Source organism: Triturus cristatus, chromosome 11, assembly GCF_964204655.1.
Source record: "Triturus cristatus chromosome 11, aTriCri1.1, whole genome shotgun sequence".
NCBI lineage: Eukaryota > Metazoa > Chordata > Amphibia > Caudata > Salamandridae > Triturus > Triturus cristatus.
This window is the reverse complement of record NC_140594.1, coordinates 514,460,636-514,484,825: the sequence shown is the minus strand read 5'-3', so window position 1 is coordinate 514,484,825 and position 24,190 is coordinate 514,460,636. Positions and strand designations below refer to the sequence as shown.

Genomic DNA, 24,190 nt, shown 5'->3' with positions numbered 1-24,190 from the left:
TATTCAGGACCACAGCACAAATGTAATTCCAGTAGGAATAACGGTGATACATGAGATGGGACATGCGCTTGGAATGCTTCACGACACCAAAGAATGTGTATGTTCTCCCAGCCCGTGCATCATGTCACCTTCATTAAGGTGAGACAGCAATACATATTTACATTAAAAAAGCTTTATAGAAATTTCATATATCTGCCTATGCCTCTGGTCTGCTCTTGTTACCCAAGAAGGGATAATGTATCTGACATATTACGAATCATACAGTGAAAATTACCAGCAACAAAATAGTTAGGCTGATTGTTGTATTGAGTCCAGTTTCAGATGTTCCCTAATAATGGACACCTCTGACTTTAATAGTTTTACTCATGTTTAGGCATCAAAGACCTATATTAGCTATGTGTTTACTTGAGCTCAGTTTTGGCTTTTTGAATCTCACATGTTACCTTTGTATTTATTAATATAGAGAGAGAGGCAGTGATAACGTTCGTGTTAAGGTGGACTATATGAGGCTCTTAGCTCAGTACTAGGTACCATGGTCCAAATGAGGCAAAATAGACCCTGGCCAAGGATGACAAACTCTGATGCTTTTCCTCCCTAATGCAGTTTTAAAAGGCAAGAACTATAAACTGCTTTTCTGCTTCAACTTTCACTTATGATACATGTCACCCAATGGTATTATGATATATAATCAATGATGGATCAGACATCCTTAGCGTGGTTTTCCAAAACTTTTTTTCCTTTCATCCTCTTGCTTTTGCTGACTTTGTTTTTGCTGATCTTAGAACTCTGAGCACTTTACTACTGTTAACCAGTAATAAAGTGTTTGTGCTCTCTCCTTTAAGTATGGTACACTCTATTGGTCTATTTAATTTACTTGTAAGTCCCTAGTAAAGTTGTATTTCATGTATCTAAGGCCTGTAAAGTAAATGCCTCAAGTGCTTATTGTTCCACCCACTTAAGCACCCCTTTAAAACATGTTGCAGGCCTGCCATCGCAGCTTAAGTGTGCAGTTTTAAACTGCCATTGGGATCTGGTAAAATAAATTTTTGCCAGACCTAAAGCTTCCTTTTTAATACATATAAGTCACTCTTAGGGTGGGCCCTAAAAAGCTTCAGGGGACAGAGTGCATTGTATTAATACATCTGGACACATGCTTTTAAGTTTTACATATTCTGGTAGTGAAAAACCCTTACATTTGTTTTTAGCTACTGCAAGGCTTACCTCTCCTAGAGTATAACATTGGGTCACCTTATTAATTTTAATAGGGGATACCTTTAAATTCGGAGCAGATACGAATGTCGAATGTGGTGTCCAAAGAATTGTAATTTAAAATCCCCTCTAATGGTAAAGTCAGATTTTAAATCACAATTTTGAAAAAGCCACTTGTTATAAAGTTGGCACTTTATTTTTTGGGTTACATCATCAAGCATAGCTGGCAGTTGGTCTTTGTGTATTGCTGCCTGACAGTGAGACAAAGGTGAGTAGGTGTTGGCAGGATGGGCCATCTCTGACTTGATGAGGGGGAGGAGCTGTCACCTACCACACTTGCACATCACAAAGGCTCAGCCTGAGCACACTCACAAAGTATTTGACACTAATCTTTTACGACCCAAGACAAGCTGGGGCTAGGGTCGAGCGTCATAAAATCCCAAGCACCTCTGGGGTAGACACTTCAAGAACCTTCGCCTCCTTCAAAGTGGACACCAAGGTATAAATAATGAGCCTTAGATGCAGCTCTTCAGTACTCCTCAGTACCTGCGGAAGACTCAGAAAGACTGCTGTGCTGCTCTGCAAGAAGGACTGCCACTGTGCTGCCCTGCTGCCTGAAAAGGACTGGACCTGCAGCTCGAATCCAGAACCACCAGAGTGGCTCCAAGGGCTAGTTGACTGGCCTTTTGATCAAAGCTTCATGGACAGAAAAGGCTCCAACCACCTTGAACCCAGCACCTGGACTCTGTCTGATGTGAGTCTTGCCCAAAGAGGTGCAACCCCAGTCCTGGACCCTTGGAAGTGGGCCTGAAGGAGCTCTGCCAGGCCAGCTGTGGTCCTGTCTGCTGAACTGATGCATTGAGATGCATTTCCTTGCAGCTCCACTTCAGGACTGCCGCTGCATGATGCATTCACTGCACAGGACCTCACATCTCAGCCTGCAGCCTCCTTGGAACCACTGCTGCACTAGGCATTCTCCACACAGGCCTTCTCATTACAAGCCCTCAATGGTATCCCCGATTACAACACAGGGTTTCACACTGCAGCCCCGCAGCTTCTTCAGGACAGCTGCTGTGCAACGCCATCTAGACACTAGACTTTGCATTGCAATCCTCTTGTTGATAGCAGTTTCCACGACGATGCAGGACTCTATTTCAAAGCCCCACAGCTCCTCAGAATTGCCACTGCGCAACGCATCCTATACACAGGTTCTCGCAACGCTCTGCAACCAGGATATTACGGTACTTTGTTCAGTGGGCCTAACTTGATCATCATATCTGGCCCGCACTCCACTGCAATTGACCTGAACTTGTGACTTTGTCCAGGTCTGGCAATATCAGATAGCCGCATTGGTGCTTTGTGCTTCTCTACACTGTTTTTTTTTTAAACTTTGAAATTACATGTCTCAGGTTCTACTAGTTGGATTTTTGTTGTTTTGGTATCAAATAATTCATAACATTTTACTCTATTTTTCTAAATTGGTAGGGATTTTTCTTGTGTTGTGTTTTTACTTTACTACTGTTCAAAGTGTTACATAAGTACGATACACATAGCCTCTGATTTAGGCATTACTGCTTCTCTGCCAAGCTACCATAGGTTAACTACAGGTTAATTTGGGGTTTGCTTGTGACTTCACCCTAACAGAAATTGTGGTTGCTGCTTGAGTAGGGTTATAGCTCTCTCAACCAGTAACACAATTTCCTACAATAGAGTGTACTAAAATTTACACAAAGGTAGAAGAAACAACAGTTTTATGGCAGGGGATTGACAATGATAATCATATGCAATGTACAGCCCCGTCCACATGTTGAGACCAAGGAGCAGTTCTTTCAAAGTCATATTTTTATGGTATCCTCGCCTTACTTCACAAAGGCCAGAGGGTACATGTGATGAAAAATGTAGAATTTTACAGCCTTCAGACAGGCTACATTGGCAATTTCATTATTGTCCTTTAAAAGCTGGAAGAAGAAAAGACATACAACATTTGAAATCCCCTCAAAGTAAGTACAAGTGTTATTTTAAAACATCCTTAGCAAACTCGTTTTACCTTCTTTCAAAGTAAATGATAGAATACAGTACCTTTAAGGGCTCCTTTCCCTCCAGTATCTCATCATGTCCTATAGGTGGCAGTTTAGCCAGTTTTATTTTTCCAATTCCTGCTGACAGGATCGCTGGAGCGGAGGTCTGCCATTTTAAGGCATTTTCACTTTCACTGAAACCCTTTCAAAAGCGGTTTGCCTAAATTGTATTTGCTGACATTTTCCTGACAGGAAATATATCTATATTCTCACAATATGCTGTCCCATTTTCAAAAATGCCAAGAATGAGGGGGGCGTGGCCGGCGACTGAAGAACATGGCCTCAGCCTAAAGAGTATCCCGAGGGCGCCGAGATAACCCCCTGAAAATCCGGACACTTATCCTGTCGTGGGCGGCGAAGAAGCGTTGGCGGAGGTCTAGCGCAGACAGCGGCATCAGCGGACGTGACCGCAGAGAGGAGACGCGCCCGAAAACCGCTACGAACCGAACCGCTCGGCCGCGGCCTAGCCTCGAGGCAGAAGCCGGGGGCTGTGGTGGTGGACGCGGCCGCTGGCGTGAGGAGAGCTTCGGCGGAGGGCGCGCCGGGAGGACACACGGCGCCCGGCGGAGCGACGAAGGTGAGACCGGCTCCGAGGTGGGCCCTGGCAGGGGTGGGCCATGCCGAATCACTACCTTTTAGAGGGGAACACCCGGACCCAGCCCGGAGCGGCAGCGCGAAGACAGAAATGAGGCGCCGGGGCTCGACCCCAGTCGGGGGAGGCGAAGGCCCCACGCCAGAACACGAAGGGCCAGGGACAGGAACACAGCAGGCGCCATGGCTCTATTGAGGAGAGTGAAAGGGGGCCTGTAAGAGTCATCGCTGCTTGCCGCTTGCCTACACTACGAGGGCTGGTGGAGGGCCGTCTGCGGAGCCCATAGCGGCGGATGGCTGGCGGACACGGGAGGTCGTAGTACCTGGTCCCCCCATGACGAGCTGAGCGCCGGTGGCGAAGCCGAACTAGGATTTGCTCTGCCCGGAGCGGAGGCCGAGATAAAGGACAGAGATCGGCGGCGGCTGAGGTGTGAAGCCAGTGGTAGGTCGGTGGTGAGAAGCGCGCACGCGGTGCTATTAACGACGCCATGAGTGGCAGGGGCCCCAAACCGGTGCAAAGTAACTGCATCGACAAGTACGCCACCACCAAGGAGTGGCGCGGAGGAGCAGAGGTGGCGCCCGGAACCCGACAGGACCCGGAGGTAAAGGAGCAAAAAGAAATTACGCTCCAGGATGTCATGCTCACCTTGCAGCAGATGCAGGCGTCCATCGGCACGATCTCCTGTGACGTGACACTACTGCGGGCAGACATGTCGAAACTGGGAACGAGACTGGCGGACGTAGAGGCTACAACGACGGTCCTCTCAGTGGATACGCAGACTCTCCAGAAGCAGTTACAGCAGCTCGAGGCGGCTAACAAGCAGATGCTGGAAAAGCTCGATGACCAAGAAGGGCGCGCGAGACGCAACAACGTGCACCTGGTTGGGGTGCCAGAGAGTGTTACAGGCCCGGCACTTGAGTTGTTTGTGGAGGAACTGATCCAGGACCAGCTAAAGCCCCGCAGGCTCTCGAAATTCTTCTCGGTGGAACGAGCACACCGGGTGCCGGGGGGGTCGACCGAGGCCAGGCGCCCCCCCCGAGACCGATCTTGGCACGGATATTTAATTTTCGCGACAGAGATGCAATCCTAGAGGCCGCCCGAGTGGGGCCACCAATCCGGGTGGATAACAGTGTGGTAACCCTATATCCGGACTATACAGACGCAGTCACGAAGCAGCAGCACACTTTCACAGAGGTCAAGCGGGAACTGCGAAACAGAGAACTGAAATACTCAATGCTCTACCCGGCAAAGCTGCGGGTGGAAGCGGAGGGCAAAAGCTGGTTCATTACCACCCCGAAGGAGGCGCAGAAGTGGCTGGAGGGCTGACGCCCCGCCAGGGACAAGAGCGCGCGAGAGAAGAAAGACCACAGGGGGCCTGGACAGCCGGCCCGACAGGAAGAGCATGGAGAGGACAGGGGTGGCCAGGCAATCGCGGAGAGGGCTGGACATGGCCCGGAGCAAGACTTTGAAGGGTAACCCCTGGATCTGGAGGCTGGACTGCGGTCTTGAACGCTGCTGGGGCCAAGATCCAATAAAACGGAGAGGCCCAGATAAAGTTTGTAAATACGGCAGTAAAGCAGCAAACGGCGGACAGGGCTGGCAGAGACAGCTACAGAAGTGAGAGGCGTGGACCCCTTCTGCTGGTGAGGTATACTGTCAAAGACCCGATAGGCGATGGCCACTGGACACAGAGTGAGCGCCATAACCACCCAAAACTCTGTTGACAGGGGGACTCGGGAGCCGAGGGGGGGATTCTTTCCCCTGCAAGTAGGTTCATGGGTAGGGAATTAAAACACTCTGCTAAGTTGGGGAGGTGGGTAGTTTCACATCCGCCAGGCAGGGAGGCAGGGAGGGGGGGCGGGGGTCAGGGGGAGTTTGGGGGGGATTTTTTCTGCATGGAAGTGACAATTTTCGACCTCGTAGGGACACAGGCAATTACGAGCTGCATGGTGGTTGGCACAACAGGAATAGCAAAGGAAACAGTCCTAGTTCACCACCGAGAGAACGGATAGCACCCAGGAAAATGGTAGAAGCGTCCCCGGGGCACAAGCTGATCATATAAGTGGGCCCCCCTTGACTGTCATGTCCTGGAACGTAAACGGATTGGGAGACAAAATTAAAAGGGGACTGGTGATGCAATTCATCAGACGACGAAGACCGGCGGTGGCACTCCTTCAGGAGTCGCATCTGCAGGGCATGGCAGTCCGGGCATTAGATTGACTGGGGTATAAAATGGTAGCACACTCCGAATTCACCTCAGGGTCCCGAGGGGTTGGGATCCTCCTAAATAAAGGCTTCCCTTTGACGGTAACGGCGACGCACAAAGATGATCAGGGGAGGTTTGGGCCGTCACGAGCCAGTGGGAGGTCAAAACATACAATATTATCTCAGTGTACATCCCCCCGGCGCTGCACCTACCGGCACACATGGATCTGGGGAACCTACTACTGGCACTTCCGGATGGGGAGCAGATAATTGGTGGGGATTTCAACGCCGCCATGGATGCCACCCTGGACCGCCGCCCCTCACGGGACCCATGCGGCCCGACCAATAGGCTTCAGGAATTTGCTCAGGCGCTGGAGCTGTTCGATGTCTGGAGGGTGCGGCATCCAGACGAGAGGCAATACACCTTCCACTCGGGGGCCCACCGTAGTCTCTCTAGAATAGACTATATTTTTACACTGGCAACTGGGATGATGAGCATGACAGACATTAGACACTTACCCAGAGGCATATCAGACCACTCCCCGATTCTCGTCACATATGCTGCAGACACTCTGTGGCCCGAAGACAGTTCCCCATCAGGCCAGGTCACCTCCAGAATCGTGTGATAAGAAAGGGCCTCCTTAAGACGACAAAAAGATACTTTGAGGAAAATTCAGGATCGGTCACCTCCCCCATAACGCTGTGGGAGGCGTTTAAGACGGTGGTCCGCGGACAGGCCATGTCACTGATAGTAGGGCAGCAGAGGGACCACCGAAAGCACATAGATGACTTAGAGGGAGTACTGTTACGGGCGGAGGCGGCCCTGGCGGCGGACACATCAGACGACACGCTACATGACTTGCATATGGCGCAGACGGAATACAGGGCGTACACGCGGGAAGAGGCTATAACCAAACTGACGAGGACACAACACACAATTTATGAGCAGGGGGATAAGGCTGGGCGACTCCTGGCCTGGCTTGGGAAGAGAGAAAGGGCAAGCAACTGGGTGACCCAGATTGAAGCTAAGGATGGGGCCTTGGTTACGGCGCCGAGCCTAATAGCAGAGGCACTAGCGCAGCATTATGAGACTATTTATACACCGGCGGCAACAGCAATAGAGGCGGAACACTTAGCGTTCCTACGAGATATAAGCATGCCATCGCTGGATGTCGCTGCCGTAGCTGCACTCGAGGCAGATATAACGACAGAGGAACTGACGCAAGCCATTAGAGCACTTCATGCAGGAAAGGCGTTAGGGCCCAATGGAATACCAGTGGAATTCTATAAGATGGCAGGTACGCAGGTCACATCCCACCTCCTCGCCATGTACACGGAAAGCTTGGATAGAGGAATACTGCCCAAAGAGCAATGACTCGCCACTATAGTGGCGATACATAAGACAGGGAAACCACAGCACAAATGCGGTTCATACAGACCGATCTCCCTTCTCAATGCGGAGGCAAAGATACTTGCCAAGACATTGGCATCAAGGATACAGCCTTATCTCGAGGCAATAATACATCCAGACCAATATGGATTTATGCCCAACCGCAATACAGCACTGAATCTTAGAAGGGTACACGGAGTGATAGAGCGTAAGGCAACGATAGAAGAAGACGCAGTCATCCTATCGTTAGATGCCCAGATGGCCTTCGACCTGGTGGAATGGCCCTTCCTATTTGCTGTCCTTAAACATATGGGGTTCGGACCAAAACTATGTGCATGGATACGGTTGCTGTATGCACAGCCGGTGGCGCAAGTAGTAGTCAACGGCCACCTATCGGATGAATTCCCATTGGGTAGGGGTACCAGGCAGGGCTGCCCCCTCTCACCACTCCTGTTTGTGATAGTCCTGGAGCCTCTGGCAGCGTGGATTAGGCAGGACCTGTCAATACGGGGGTTGCGGTGGGCCGCTGGTTGGGAGGACCGCATCTCGCTATATGCGGATGACATACTGCTATACTTAACATCCCCTGCATGGTCCATCAACTGTCTATTGGATATATGTGCCGCGTACGGCAGGATGTCGGGGTACACCATTAATTGGGGAAAGTCTCTGCTATATATACTCCACGGCCCTCCGCCGCGGCTACCGAGAGGCTGCCCACTCCAAATAGTCACGGAGGGCTTTAAGTATCTAGGAGTGTTTGTGACACATGACTGTGCGCTTTTCATGGACAGGAATCTGAACCAGCCCCTGGAGCGGTTCAAAAAAGACGTCAAGTTTTGGCGCACCCTCCCCTTAACACTCTTGGGCCGTGCGGCCCTATTTAAAATGATGGCGCTCCCCCGGTTTTTATATGCTTTGCAAAATACGCCCTTTCGAGTTCCAGACACCTACTTCAAGACGGTAAAGGCGGAGGTAACTTCGCTACTATGGGACGGAAAAGCGCCCCGAATAGCTCAACAGAAACTCACCAGCTGCTGGTACGATGGCGGAATAGCCCTTCCGGACCTGAAGATCTACTATTGGGCCTCTCAGCTGGTCGCAGTAAATCAGTGGCTGCATATCCCACGGGATGATCCCGCATTTAGGCTAGATAGACACCTGCTAGAACCATCTGGATTAATGGGTGCCCTGTATAATAAAAAGGTACAGAGGACTAGTTCAGGGCCCACACGACACACACTGCAAATATGGTACGAGGCGCAACGCACACTAGGATGGGACGGGGTGGTCACACTGGCGATGCCACTATGGGAGACCGAGCGCCTAGGGAAGTTGGGTAGGACGAAGGGATTCCGGGGCTGGGATCTGATAGGTATCTCCAAAGTGGGGGACATGTGGCGAAAGGGTGAGGTGGTCTCCTTTGCTCATCTTCAAGAGACATATGCTATGGCCCAGACGGAATTTTACCGATACCTGCAGGTTAGGCATGCGTTACAGTCCCTGATACCACGAGGCACAAGGCCTGAAGAGGCTCGCCACTGGAAGACAGACTCTTGACAGACCACCTCCACAGGAGAGCGATCTCACTGACATATAAGAAAATAGTGAATAACCGAAAGGTCCTTATGGTTGCGCTCAAAGGGAAATGGGAGGCAGATTTGGGGGAAATCGATGAGGCGGACTGGAGGGAGGCACTGGCCTCCCCTAGAGAGGCGGCAATCCCATCGAGATTGAGGCTAGTCCAACTAAAAATTCTACATCGTACCTATTACCCTAGACAGCTTCTACACAAAATACACAGGGCTGACACACCACTCTGTCTCAGGCAGTGCGGGGAGATAGGCACATTTTACCACACCGTCTGGCTATGCCTGGTAATAGAGCGGTTCTGGGCTGCGGTGATGCGTACACTATCCCAGGTCACGCATATTGGGACACTTCCTAGCCCGAGGTGCTGCCTGCTCAATATATGGGAACAAACAGATTTGAACATGATGGCTCAGGATTGGGTGACGCTGGGCATGACTATCGCTAAGCGTAACATTGCCCAACAGTGGGGATCCAGTATCTGCCCCACATTGACTCAATGGTGTAAGGACATGGATACGGCAATGGTGGCGGAAAAATCTGTGTATATTCATCAGAGATGCCCCAAAAAGTGGGAGAAGGTCTGGGGTGGATGGAATGAGTACCGAGGGAATATATGTGAACCCCCTCAGTCTGAGGACTCCGACTCAGGGGATAGAGACTCAGCAGGATAGCTGGGTCGTGACTACAGGGATGGTGATGAACAGACTATGAGACTATCAAACAAGGGGTGAAAAGAAGGGGAAGGCAAGAACGATGGGCATGCCAACATAGAAGTTGTAACAATGCAGTTCGTATGATGCTATGATGTAAAGCCATTGTCATAACGTGCAAGTTGTTCAATAAAAAGAATTTACAAAAAAAAAAATGCCAAGAATGTATCAGAAATGTGGCAAAAATAGATCCACACAGAATCTGAAATGTATGTTTGCCAGATTCGCATGACCCCAAAACATGTCATAACTACAAGGCCCTCTCCAGATGTACTTTGAGAGAAAGAGAGAAAATTTGACTGCATTGTCAAGTGGAGCACTGCAGAAGAAAATATACCCTGGCTGGAGAGACATCTGAGAGGCAAGTAGAGACTTTACTCTAACCGTGCCTCTATCTCATCCTTTAAAGACTCCCGCACGGAGAGATCCAAAAGGAGAAGATACGGTGATAAACGACATGCCCCTTCAATGTCAAGAAGAGTTACAGGTGATACTTGCTCACTGTCAAGGTTTGGTTCAATGTCGAAAACCCACACAACCTCGAGTATGAGGAGACTGTCAATGCTGAGAGGTATTTCGACATTGAGACATCAGTCAACACCAAGAACTATGACATTGAGACATTGTTTGACGTAGAGACATCATACCACAGTATGATGTTCACCTATGAAATCTAGCAGACACCCATCCGATTTAGATTACGATTACTCCACAGCTTACTCTTCATCCAGACCGGATTCTCTACGTCCCATGCCTTCTACACTCCTTCAAGTTTGGGCGGAGTCTTTTGCTCCTCCTTCTACTTCATTTCCTTCTCCTCCCCGACAACTGGTAATTCCAGCAGTAATCCCACCAACAAATCTGCCCAAATCTTCCAGCTAGTCCCTCTCAGACTCCACAGTCACCTGTACCAGTGACACCTCCACCGAGGTATTCTAGATCTTGCTCACGTCATACCAGACCTTCCACCCACATGACTAGGCCACACCCCCCTCATCCAGAGTGCCACCAGACAAGAAAAGTAAAAGTTAGCTTCTGTGGGCAAAAAAGTGGTGGGCAGAGTGTGGCACTTCTGCTGTCACTATGAAGGCTGCCAGCTTGTCTGCCCTTCTAGGAAGATATGACAGGTCACTCTGGGACTCTATTCAACAATTCATAAACATTCTTCCCAGAGACGTCAAGATTACCAAGAAATTGTCAACAAGGACACAATGGTATCGAATCAGATCATCAGTGCTGCAGATTATACCACCATCATAGCAGCATATGGATTCTGTTACCGTTTAGCGCTACACTGCATATCCTGGCTCAGACTCACACGGCTAAAACCTGAAACTCAACACCGAATATCAAACCTCCCTCTTTCAGGTAACACTTTATTCAGTTTTCATGCTAATTCTGGGATGCCTTGCATGAAGACAAAACTCAACACTCTTCAGGCAGTAGGACTTTAAAAAAAAAGAGAGACTATCGAAGACATTTCCTACAACTGCCAAAGTTTTCATCCGAGGGTTCAAACTCTTCATAGGCCTCAAGGGTGACAACAACAGCAGCAACAGAGACATCAACAGCACAAATGTCTGTTAGTCATTCTGGAAGGGGGAAATGTAACATTTTACCTGGAAGAGTGGAGAAATATAACCAGCGACAAATGGGTTCTATTAATTGTAGAAAATGGATACTGTCAGCAATAGCACCAAAGAAATCATCCTTGTCATCTGTGTTGGGCAAGGGTGGATACGTGTGTTTTGGATCTCAAATACCCTAGGTGTCTCCATTGCATGGACTGTTGCTTGCTTCTACCACTCAGGGCCATGGGCATGAACCGTGAGTTAGAGGTACCTCTTAAGGATTGGACTCACTGCAGGCAGATGCCAGGAACAGGGCTTAGGTAGGTCCAGTTGCAGAAGGTCTGGTAGGCAGTTTTAGCAGGTCAGCCAGACAGATACTGGGAGGACTCTGTTGCTTGTTATGTCCCTATAGCTCACACAGGAAGTCAACCAATTGAAGTCACACTAGTTTAGCCTGAAAAGTAAGGGAAGTAGGTCCAGCCTTCCTTCTCAAATAGAAAGGCGATCCTCAAGCAGCAGGGCAGTCCTCAAGCAAATGGTGCAGTCCTTCTTCTGTAACTTGCACAAGTCCTGAAGTGGTCTGAAGAGTGGCCCTGAATGTCTAGTATTTTTACCTGGTGTCAGCCTTTGTGAGGGGGGGATTTCCTGTCCTATCCCCACATCTATTTCTGGAAAGTTCTTCACCTTCCCCTGTCAAGGCTCCAAAGTGTCTGGTGTGACCAAACACAGGGCAGGTCAGGTATTAGATTCCTTTGCTTGTTCTGGAGGGATAGACCTTTTAAATGTAAGTAAGTCTGAGTACAGACTCTCCTAATCATCCTGCCAGGATAGCTCATCTTGTCTATACCCCCCTCTTTGTGTTACTGTCTAGGAACAATACACAAACCTCAACAGCAGCGCCATTCACAATCATGTGACACATGATATTGGCAGATGGCACAAACGGTTAGGACAAGAAAATGGCAACTTTCTAAAAGTGGCATTTTCAGAATTGTGACATATTATCTAACTTAACCATTAAAGAGGATTTTAAATTACAAATAATTTGAGTGTAGGGCACTTTTTTGCCTTCTCCCAGTCTAAAGCTATGACTGATTAAACATAATATGCTAACCCTGTGTATGACAGAACCATGCATGCCATTACCAGGCATGCCTCAACAACGCGGCCTTTACAATGCACTAGTCCTTACCACACGTCTGTTCCAGGAAAATTGTTACCATGCATATGCCTTTACAAAGTAAATGTATGTATTTCACAGGAAAGTATAAAGCCTATATATATATATATATATATATATATATATATATATATATATATATATATATATATATATATATATATATATATATATATATATATATTCACTGAAAAAACCATAGGTTTCACACATGTTATAGTTGGCTGGACATTTTACTGATTAAAAACCAATGAAATTCCCCCGTTATAGTTACTGTAGGCAACTATAACTCACGCGACCGTAATCCTCTGCTGATGCTAATACTGTATTTAGACACTTATTTGCCCATGTCTTCTTCCATTAAATTTTAGCTATACATATATTACAAATATTTTTTTTTCATAAAGACACATATGTCATCAGCAGAGGATTACGGTCGCGTGAGTTATAGTTGCCTACAGTAACTATAACGGGGGAATTTCATTGGTTTGTTATCAGTAAAATGTCCAGCTAACTATAACATGTGTGAAACCTATGGTTTTTTCAGTGAATTTGCAAGGTTTTTTAAATGCTAATTCCTAACTATAACGTGTGTGAAACCTATGGTTTTTTCAGTGAATTTGTACGTTTTTTTAAATGCTAAGTTACTTTACGCCATTTGTGGCGTGCGCGCCCACTTAACGCAGTTCGTTCCGTGCGCGCACGGTGAGCAAGCGCACCGTGCGCGCACAGTGAGCAAGCGGTGCGCTTAGCGCACCGCATGCACACGTTACGCAAGATGGGCCATGAACGCACGATGCGCTTCGCGCACCGTGCGAACTTGGAGGACATATGATGAGCATCGTTGTGACAGGTAAAATATATGTTTTGTTTTGCTGTAATAAGCCATTACCGTACGCGTGACATCATCAGCAGTGGATTGCGGTCGCGCGAGTTATATTTAGCTGAACTAACTATAACGGGGGAATTTCAATGGTTTTTTACGAGTGAAATATCCAGCTAACTATAACATGTGTGAAACCTATGTTTTTTTTAGTGAATATATATATACATACACACACATGCAAACATTTATATATGTATGTCTCCTAGCTATGAGAAGAATCCCAAAATGATGCAGGAGTGGGCAAGCTACAATTTGGAGTCATCCAGGAATCTAGTGTTGATCCTGATCAAATATGCAGTATGCAGAGACTGATCGAGCTACATTACTTGAGCAAATAGATAAACTCAATGAAGAGATTGAGAACTTTGAGAAGTCAGAAGCAAACGAGAAAGAAATTGAGAAAATGAGCAAGGAGATGATAGTGCGCCTAAAAAATGAAGAAGAAAAAATAAAAGAAAGAAAAGCGTGCAAATTCTTGCGGGATAAAAATGATTATGAACTGGGGCAAACTTTAAAATTTTCAAAAAAATATGATTCTATACGACGTACTAAACTGAATGTAACTGATGACCAAAGACCGAGCACATCACAGAGTAACAAGCAACCACTGCTGGCATCAAATTCCGATTTAAGTTCCGCTCCGGACAGCGGATCTGATTCGGAATTGAGGAACAAGGAAGACATTTCTGCTCAAAATGTACCAGCACCTGGGGAGGAAATACATTTTTTATGTATGGACAGTAGGCAGACTCTGTGGCCAAGGGTCCAAACAAGTAAAGTTCCAACCACCAAAACTACAGCGCAGGCAGAGGCGCAAAGCAAGGCTCAAACACAGTAAATCCCAGGAAACAAGCCAGTGGAAGATGGACACAAAGGTAATAGCCAGTAAAGAACAGAATAAAACCATCATTAACTTGGCGAATATCAATCTAACTAAGATGGAAGAACAAATACTGAGTCTGGGCTTATCCTATTGCCTGGAAAGCAATTTTATTTATTCTAGGACTAGGATGGATGTCTATCGGTGTGTTAGGAAACTTAAACTTAAAAAATATCATTTGTTACAGGCTAAAGATACAGACAAGAAAAAATCTGTAGCCTGTGGTGGAGCTACAAAAACACAAGATATCACAGCTCTTGATAAATCTTTACTAATGACCCTGAATGAACTATGGACTTAGGGAAATGTTAAAGCTACTCAGGTCATAGGGAACAGCACTGATGGGGGCAATACCGCATCCATTAAGACACCTAGTGAAATGATAATGCCTTCGCCATTCAGGGCCAAATCAACCTTTACACCAAAAAGCCCAAGGGATTCAATAGATGTCTTCAATGAGGATGTTACAACTGAAACAATTAAATTATAACATTCAAAACACGAAAGACAGATACAAAAAACAAAATAAGGAATATCATGTACTCATGAAAAAATTGGAAAAAGATACTTCAATAGTAATCAGAAACTCTGACAAAGGGGGCAATATTGTGATATGGAATAAGGCAGAATACACAAAAGAGGCCCTATCTCAATTGAATGATTCCAAATGCTATATCAGACGAAATGGAACAGAACTGAAGGAGATATACCAAGCATACTATACTATACTGTCCTCTTGGAGGCATAGAGGGTTAATAACGAACAATGAATACAAGTTCCTATAAAATGACTATCCTATTACACCATCAATATACTTCATCTCAAAAATACACAAAGACAGAAACAAACCACCAGGTAGACCGATTATTTCGGCACGTGGGAGCCTTTTGGAACACACATCCCAATATGTGGATTTTTATTTGCAAAACCATGTGCAAGCTTTAGCTTCATATGTAAGAGACACCAGTGATTTTTTTGTACAAATTGAAGGATCTTGAATGGCAAAATGACTATATGATGATGACGTTAGACGTCACATCATTATACACCGGTATCAGACACTCTGATGGTATTAAAGCACTGCAGTACTATTTAACATCTGAATTGGGTGGTTTGACAGACCAAAGTAAAATGGTGATTGAGATGGTCGAGTATTGTTTAGCAAACAATGTATTTAAGTTCAATAATTTGCAATACCAGCAGATAAAGGGAGTAGCCTTGGAAGCAAGCTTCTCCCCCAGCTATACTTGCTTACACATGGGCTGGTGGGAGGAGCTGGTTCTGATCAAAGAGGATATTGTCAAAAACAACATAGTTATATGGCTACGTTTCATAGATGACCTCTTTGTTGTCTGGAAAGGTACTGAACATGATGCATATGAATTTTTTAAAATCTATCAAAATAAATTCACTCAATCTGCAATTCACAGCAACTATGAGTAATACAACTGTGAATTTTTTGGGCACAAAGATATACATTGAAAACAACAAAATTGAGACAAAGCTTTATCGCAAGGAAACAGCTGGTAATTCGACCTTACACAGTACCAGTGCTCACCCGAGACATCTCGTAAACAGCATTTCCTATGGGGAAATACTGAGATTGAGGAGGGTTGATAGTAATCAAATATCATTAAAAGAAGCCCAGGAGGAATTCAAAATTAGATTTCTAGCAAGGGGTTACTCACTTAAAACAATTGAAGGAGCAATAACCAAATCCATGATAACGGAGATGTTACAGACAAGCCTCGAACTCAACCCTCCGATGGACCCCACCAACCCAGATGAAGGTGCACTCACCCTCGAACGCTGGATGAACGACTGTGCCAACACCGTCACCCCGCTAAAAAACCCCACCAGCAGAGACACCAGCAGGAGAGTCAGCTGGTTCACCCCGGAACTCCTCGACTCAAAACACACCTGCCGGAAACTGGAAAACATTAACCCTGGGCGTAGTTCGTGAAGTAGCGCTATGCGAAGCTACGCAAAGTGCATTTCGCACTACGCGAGCTATGCGTAGCACTTCGCTAACTGCGTAGTACCCTGTTCGCACTGTGCAAGATGCCGTTTTCAATGATTGCACAGTGCGGACAAGCATCCTGCACTGTGCTATCATTGAAACGGCATCTTGCACAGTGCGAGCTGTAGTTTTTTTCCGCTCAAGTAGATTTTTACTCGAGCGGCAGCTTTCTCAACGCAGACTGGTAGTTTCTCATCGCGAGCGGTCGTGACCATACGCGACCACTCGTAATGAGAAACCTGACCTCCCCGCGTTGAGAATCTCGCCGGGAGGTTTATTTTCCACGCTCGCGATCGCCAACTTGACATTGCTGATCGCGAATGAGGAAAAAGTCTCGCCGGGATGTCATTTTGCTTGCTCGCGGTCGCCAACTTGACGTTGAGGACCGCGAGCAAGCAAAAAATTACCGCTGCACTACGCAACGCTACGCTACGCGTGTTTGCACTGTGCTACATGCAATTCGCATAGTGCGAAGTTGCGCAAACTTCGCAAACTATGCGAGCGTAGCGTAGTGCTTTGCCCAGGCTTAGAAAACATATGGCACAGCGACAAGATGCCAGATAGCCGCACTGCCCACAAAGACGCTATCCACAACCACCACCACCTCATCAGGACCGCCAAAAGAACCTCCTTCACAGACCGCCTTGACAACAACGCACACAACAGCAAGGAGCTCTTCACCATCGTGATGGAACTCTCCAACCCAGCTCCAACGCCAACGACATCCCACCATCGCAAGCCTGGTGCGACTCCCTCGCCACCTTCTTTCACCGGAAAATCACCGACATCCATGACAGCTTCAGACCCCGGACGACCTCTGCTGACCACACCGCACCGAACCCACCGCACCCCACCGCCCACGACACTCTGACAACCTGGGCCAACGTGAGCATCAAGGACACAATCAAGACCATGGGAACAATACACTCCGGATCCCCATTCGACCCTCTCCCGCACCACATCTTCAACAAAGCCAGCAATTCCATCGCACCCCACCTGCACAAAATCATCAACCTCTCCTTCGAGACCGCCACCTTCCCTGAGAACTGGAAGCACGCAGAGATCAATGCCCTACTGAAGAAACCCAAGGCGGATCCAAGCGACCTCAAGAACTTCCGACCCATCTCCCTGCTTCCGTTCCCAGCAAAGTTCATTGAGAAGGTAGTAAACACCCAGCTCACCCGTCACCTCGAAGGCAACAACATCCTGGACCCGTCCCAATCAGGATTCCGCAGCAACCACAGCACCGAGACCGCCCTCATCGCCGCCACAGACGACATCAGGATCCTGCTAGACAACGGCGAGACGGCGACCCTCATACTCCTGGACCACTCTGCCGCCTTCGACACCGTCTGCCACCACACACTATGCACGTGCCTCCACGATGCAGGGATCCAAGACAAGGCCTGGACTGGACCACCTCCTTCCTCTCTGGCAGAACTCAGAGAGTCTGCCTCCCTCGTTCCAATCCGATGCCTCCGAGATCATATGCGGCGTCCCTCAAGGATCTTCCCACAGCCCAACGCTGTTCAACGTCTACATGGCACCCCGACAGCACGATCTCAACATAATCTCCTACGCCGACGACACTCAGCTGATCCTCTCCCTCAGCTCCAAATCCAACCTCCACCAGGGAAGGAAGGCCGTCGCAGACTGGATGGAGGACAGCCGCCTCAAACTGAACACAGACAAGATGGAATTCCTCATCCTCGGGTCCAACCCCTCCGCATGGGATGACTCTTGGTGGCCCACGTCACTGGGGTCCCCCCCGGCCCCCACCGACCACGCACGCAACCTGGGAGTCATCCTCGACTCAAAACTCCCCATGACCAAACAAGTCAACACAGTCTCCTCCACCTGTTTCAACACCCTCCACATGCTCCGCAAGATCTACAGATGGATCCCGACAAACATGAGGTAGAACAGTCACCCATGCCCTAGTCAGCAGCAGACTCGACTACGGAAACTCCCTCTATGCCGGAGCCTCGTCCAAGCTCATCAGCAGACAACAGAGAATCCAGAATTCCTCCGCACGCCTGATCCTCGACGTCCCACGCTGCGACCACATCACCCCCCACCTGAGGAACCTGCACTGGCTCTCCGTCGACAAAAGAATCTCCTTCAAGCTCCGGATCCACACCCACAAGGCACTCCACAATACCGGCCCAGCCTATCTCAACAGTCGACTCTCCTTCAACGTACCCAACAGGAAACTCCGCTCCGCCGACGACGCCCTGGCCACGGTCCCACGCATCTGGAGAACTACTTCCGGAGGCAGATCCTTCTCCCATCGCACCGCCAGGACCTGGAACACCCTCCCCCTCTACCTGTGACAGACCGAAGACCTGCTGTCCTTCAGGAGACAACTCAAGACCTGGCTCTTCGACCAATAGCAGCGGCACCCCCCGACCAGCGCCTTGAAACCCTCACGGGTATGTAGTGCGCTTTACAAAATATGTGATTTATTGATTGATTGATTGATTGAGATTTGATTAAACCTAAATCTGAGACAAATGTGAGAAAACATCAAAATTCACAGATAAACAAAATCTCTGAAAACATGATTAAATCTGAAGAATTCCGGATTATTTTGGAACATAGCAAACAACATAGGGAGTTACGAAATATAATCATGCGAAATTGGCCCCTAATATTGAGTGACCCAGTGGTAGGACATATATTTTCACATAAAATAACCATCAAGCATAAAAGAGCTAGATCTATGAGGGATAGATTGATGATAACAAATCCAGAGGTCATTGAAAATTGTAGCTGGCTTAAATCCCACAAAGGATTCTGTAAGTGCAAAACAAGAAAAGCATGCCAATTGGGTACAAATGAAACCTCAAACACAACACCATTCAGTCAGGAGGAGATTAGGATCACCAAATTACTCACTTGCAAGACAGAATATGTTATATATGTCCTGGTGTGTCCATATGGGCTACAATACATAGGCGGCACTGAGCTACAAGCCCACAAATGCATATTACAACACATCAGGGCTATAAATAACCAAGAGAATACATACCCTGTGGCAAGACATTTTCGTTAGCATCATAATTCGAAAAGTCAGGACTTAAAATATTACCTTATTGACTCAGTGCCCCAGAGTAGATGAGGGGGCAATAGAGAGGCTAAACTGAGAAGGTTAGAGACAAGGTATATCCTTGAATTCGATTTGAAGTCTCCGGGAGGGCTGAACAACACTGAGGATATGTACACCTGCATATAAAATCACTTATAAAACTTCAAATACAAACAGCTGGTTTACTCGAAAATGAATTTTAAACAGAATGAATCTTAAATATTCTGCACAGCATGGTTTTTAATATGTTTTTTAAAGATATTTTTATATTTATATGTAATTATTTATCTATTTAATATTCCATATTTCGGAAGAGTGTGACTTAACTGACATGAATTAAAGTAACAAATCTGAAAAGAAGGCATTAGTAAATGAACAACAGAAAAATTAGCAGTATGGGAAAATAAAGTTGAACGAACATTGTTGACATAAATACCAATAATATTAACAATGGTACAAATATTTGAAAAAATCTAAAAAAATATGTAAGGATTTTTGTTTTTAGATTAGTATTTAGCACTGGAACTTTATATTTTACGGCACTTTTTTGCACATAAGGACTGGACACAATGTATATAAATTCAAACAGTAAGATTTAACTTCCTTTTATTGTCAACAACCTTGAGAAAACTGTGGTTTATTTAATATTGTATCTTGTACAGAGATCCAATAGGTATTGGAAAGAATAAAATGTTTTCATTAATTGATTTCCTGCATTTATGCAATTATTCAGTCAATAATGTACATAATTCATCAATGATGAGCAATGTCACAGACCAATCGGGCAGTAATAAATTTTTACATGCCGCGGTAATAGGTGGCTTAACTAGCTTGATTAACATGTCCATGAGATCTCATATAGGAATTTACTCTTTTTTTTTTTTTTCCTCATACGCCATTATACAGATCCAGAGCTTCTTTGTTTGAACTCTTCGGCCCACAGTTCGTTTACACGCACAGAAAATCTCAGATCTTAATGGCTTACTCTTTACACAGAATCGCTCGTATTGGACAGTTTTTACCTTTATATGGATACCGAAACACTGACCGGAGTGGTAAAGTAATTCTATGTAAGCGCATAATCATTGGACATGTATAGACCCAAATTAGAGATTATTAAGCCACTCTATGTATGGTGCCAAAAAGGCTGTCTTCTTACTGCTTTTCCTAGATGCTATATCTAGCTTCATTACATACTTGACTGAATTAATCCAGTCTAAAAATGTCGGAGCATTGCTTTTAATCCAGCATTTACATATTTCTCGTCGAGCCATTAAGAAAAGAAAAAAACACAATTTGTTATATTCTAGAGATAGATTTGCATAGTTCTCAAAAATTCCCCCAAAAATTAAATGGATGCTCACCTGGATGTCAAATCCAAATATACCTTCCATACCTCTTATCACTGGATCCCAAAACTGATGTAAATTAGGGCAACTTAAAAACATGTGCTCATCATTAGCTTTCTCTTGCCGACATTTCGGGCAGCACGGATTAGATCCCTTGGCAAACTTTGAAAGCTTAAAGGGAGACCAGTATACTCTGTGAAGAGAGAAGAGGTGATTCCTTCTTAAATTTGCAGATGAGACTGTAGAATATAATAAGTCAAAAGATACTTGCCATAATGCTGCTGCTTCGGAACCCGGCAAGCACTCGCCCCACAGCTGTGAAGAAAGGGAAAAGGCACCATCCGACAGTTCGATCAGGAGCCAGTAGAGATTAGCCACTTCTCTCTTGTTTTGTTGCCTTGTCATTAAAGCAGTCTCTAAATCATTTGTGTGGCCCACATCCATAGCAGTCGCTTGTAACCAGCTTTTTATTTGCAGATATTTAAATCTAGATAACTGGTTATCCGTGATTGAATTGAGATGTTCCCAGGATAACAACGAGCCTTCAGGGATAAGCTTCACCCAGCTATCTATCCCAGCTTCTTTAAGTGGTAATACTAATGCATCCTTAGTCCAGTCGGGAGAACCTGGTGTGTCCCAAATAGGTGCCATGGCAGAATAGTAACTAATTTTTAGAAGCTTCCTGATTTTAAACCAGGTGAGTGCTAAGTCTTTTAATGATTTCAGCCGAACCTTCTTAAAAAAGCGTGGATCACCAAATTTATATATATAGGCATTTTCCGCTCCTTTTAAACTTTGCAGCATTTCCCTATACATATGCCCTATATCTGAACTATTGGGCTCCGACAGAAGCATTTTACCGGCTTTAATCAAGAAAACCCATGCATACAAAATTAAATCCGGAGCACACAATCCTCCCTTGTTCTTTTTTTGCCGAAGTTTTTTCCAGGAGATCCTTATACCCTTGGAGGCCCATATAAAAGAATTAATTTTTGCCTGGATTTTCCTCAACATTTTTTCATTAAAGGCTAATGGTATATTTTGGAATAAAAATATCATTTTTGGTAAGAGCATCATTTTCACTAAATTAATCCTTCCAATTAAAGATAAAGGTAAGTATGACCAGCTTTTCATAGAGTCTACTAATTCCTTATCTACTTTGCGAAGGTTAATATCGGGTATCTCATTTATGTCCTGTGTAATTTTAATCCCTAAATATCTTATCTCTTTTTTCAACAAATGAGGACCAGCATTTAAATTCCATGCCATACATTCAGTTTTAGAGTGGTTAATCTCGTAACCTGATATTCTGCCAAATTGATGAGCTAGATTGTATATAATGGGAATAGTTTTCACCAGATTGGAAGTGTAAACTATAATATCATCAGCATAAAGAGCTACTTTTTTTTTCCAATTACTACAACTAAAAGGAAGAATGTCTCTATGTCTCCTGATCCTTTCAACGAAAGGCTCTATATAAAGATTAAAAAGCAATGGAGAGAGGGGGCAGCCTTGCCTAGTTCCTCTTTGCACTGGGATCTCAGGGGAAAGGTTACCATTTATAAGTAACTTCACTGAAGGGGCTAAATATATAGATGAAATTACTCTACAGAATTTCTCCCCTAAATTACATTTACCCAGTACTTGACCTAAATAAAGCCAATTGACCCGGTCAAATGCTTTAGTTGCATCCAGTGTAATAATTGCCAGAGGTATTTTATACAGTGTGGCCAGGTCTATCGCGCCTATCAAATTATAGGTAAGATCTTGAATACCTCTCCCTTTCACAAAACCCTTCTGATCCTGATGAATCAGATCCTTCATAACCCCGTTCAGTCTCTCCGCTAAAATCTTTACAAACATTTTATAATCTAGGTTGAGCAGGGAGATTGATCTATATGAATCACATTGGTTTGGTGCTTTAGACGGTTTTAAAATCAAGGCAACTGTCGCTTCGTCCCATGAGGGAGGCATTCTCCCACCCTTATCAAAGATGAACGAGAAGAGTTTATCCAAAACTGGGACCAGAACCTCAGCTAATGATTTATAGAGCTCAGCCGGTAAACCATCCGGGCCAGCTGCTTTGCCCTTCTTCCCTGTATCAATTGTTTTTCTAATTTCGAGCTGACCGATGGTACTATTTAAATTTTTAGAGGTTTCTGCACTGATTTTTTTCAAGGGGAAACCATCAAGCCAGGATCGTATTGCTTCTTCCTGAGGATTCAGATCTTCTCTATATACCTTCTGAAAATGCTTTACAAAGGCTTCTTCAATTTCCGCGGGAGCTTGACAAGGTTTTCCCGTTAAACTGCAGACTACCTCACCTATATTGCTTCTAGCTAAATCCTATTTTGTTTTCCAAGCTAGAAGCTTGCCACAGCCTTCCCCATATTCGAAGTGGGCCAGTTTGCTAGCCTCCCATCTCTTCTGTAACCTAGCATCCAACACCACTGCTAGATCCACTTTAAGCAATGATAATTTATCAATAGTGATCGCTTCAGTTTGGTCCCCTTGATCTAGAAGTTCAAGCTCCAGTTTTTGAATATTTTCCTCTATCTCTTCTAGCTCTAATTTATATTTCTTTTGTCTGTCAAACTGGATGGAGGTGATACATCCTCTTAAAAATGCCTTATAGGCATTCCAGACAATTTCTATGGACGTACTAGCGATGTTGGCTTCAAAATATTTCTTCGATTCTTCCAGCAAGCTTGCTATAACCTTATCTTCTGCTAAAATCGATCTATCCAGCGTCCATCTTTTGTTCTTAACATTATTTTGGAGTTTCAATATTAATGAAACCGCAGCATGATCTGAAAGATGACCTGGTTGATGTTCTATTTCTGATACTAGCGCCCTAAGTGTCGTGCTGATTAAGAAAAAATCTAGCCTTGATCTATGACCATGTTTTTTATTATGAAAAGTATATCCTTTCCTATTTCCTTTTCTCTCCCTCCAAATGTCCGTCCAACCTAATTGTTTCATTGTGTTTTTCAAAAAGGATCTCATTTTACAATTCATCATCGTTCTGCTGTTCAAAGATCTATCCAATACAGGGTCAAGAACTAGATTAAAATCTCCTGCCAGAATTAAAGGGTCTTGGTATAATAACAGTTCAGCACATAAAGCATTTAAAGGAGTTGGATCGTCCAAATTAGGTCCATAATAACCAGCTATCGTAAATTTGTGCGTGTGAAATCTTACTCTTGCTATAGCCCATCTACCCATATTATCAGTTTTAGAGCCTTCAAACGATAATGCCGGATTTTTTTTTATAAGTATGGCTACCCCCTTCGTTGTGGTCTGTTGAGAGGTACAAATAACCTCTTTGATCCAGGTTTTAGTTTTACACCAACTCCTCATCTCTTCCTCATTTAGATGTGTCTCTTGAAGGATAAACATTTGTTCGGAGCGGTCTCTTAAGTATTGGAAAATCCTCTCA

The 24,190-nt window shown here is 45.5% G+C and overlaps 1 protein-coding gene across 1 annotated transcript in view; it reads left to right on the top strand.

Annotated features, from left to right (window-relative positions):
• The window catches only part of LOC146784498 (zinc metalloproteinase-disintegrin-like VLAIP-B), a 2,353,571-nt gene that overhangs the window by 1,250,640 nt on the left and 1,078,741 nt on the right, over window positions 1-24,190 (top strand). The window contains exon 9 of the mRNA XM_085632965.1: window positions 8-138. Within this exon, the coding sequence (XP_085489091.1) occupies window positions 8-138 (131 nt within the window). The remainder of the gene's footprint in view (window positions 1-7; window positions 139-24,190) is intronic.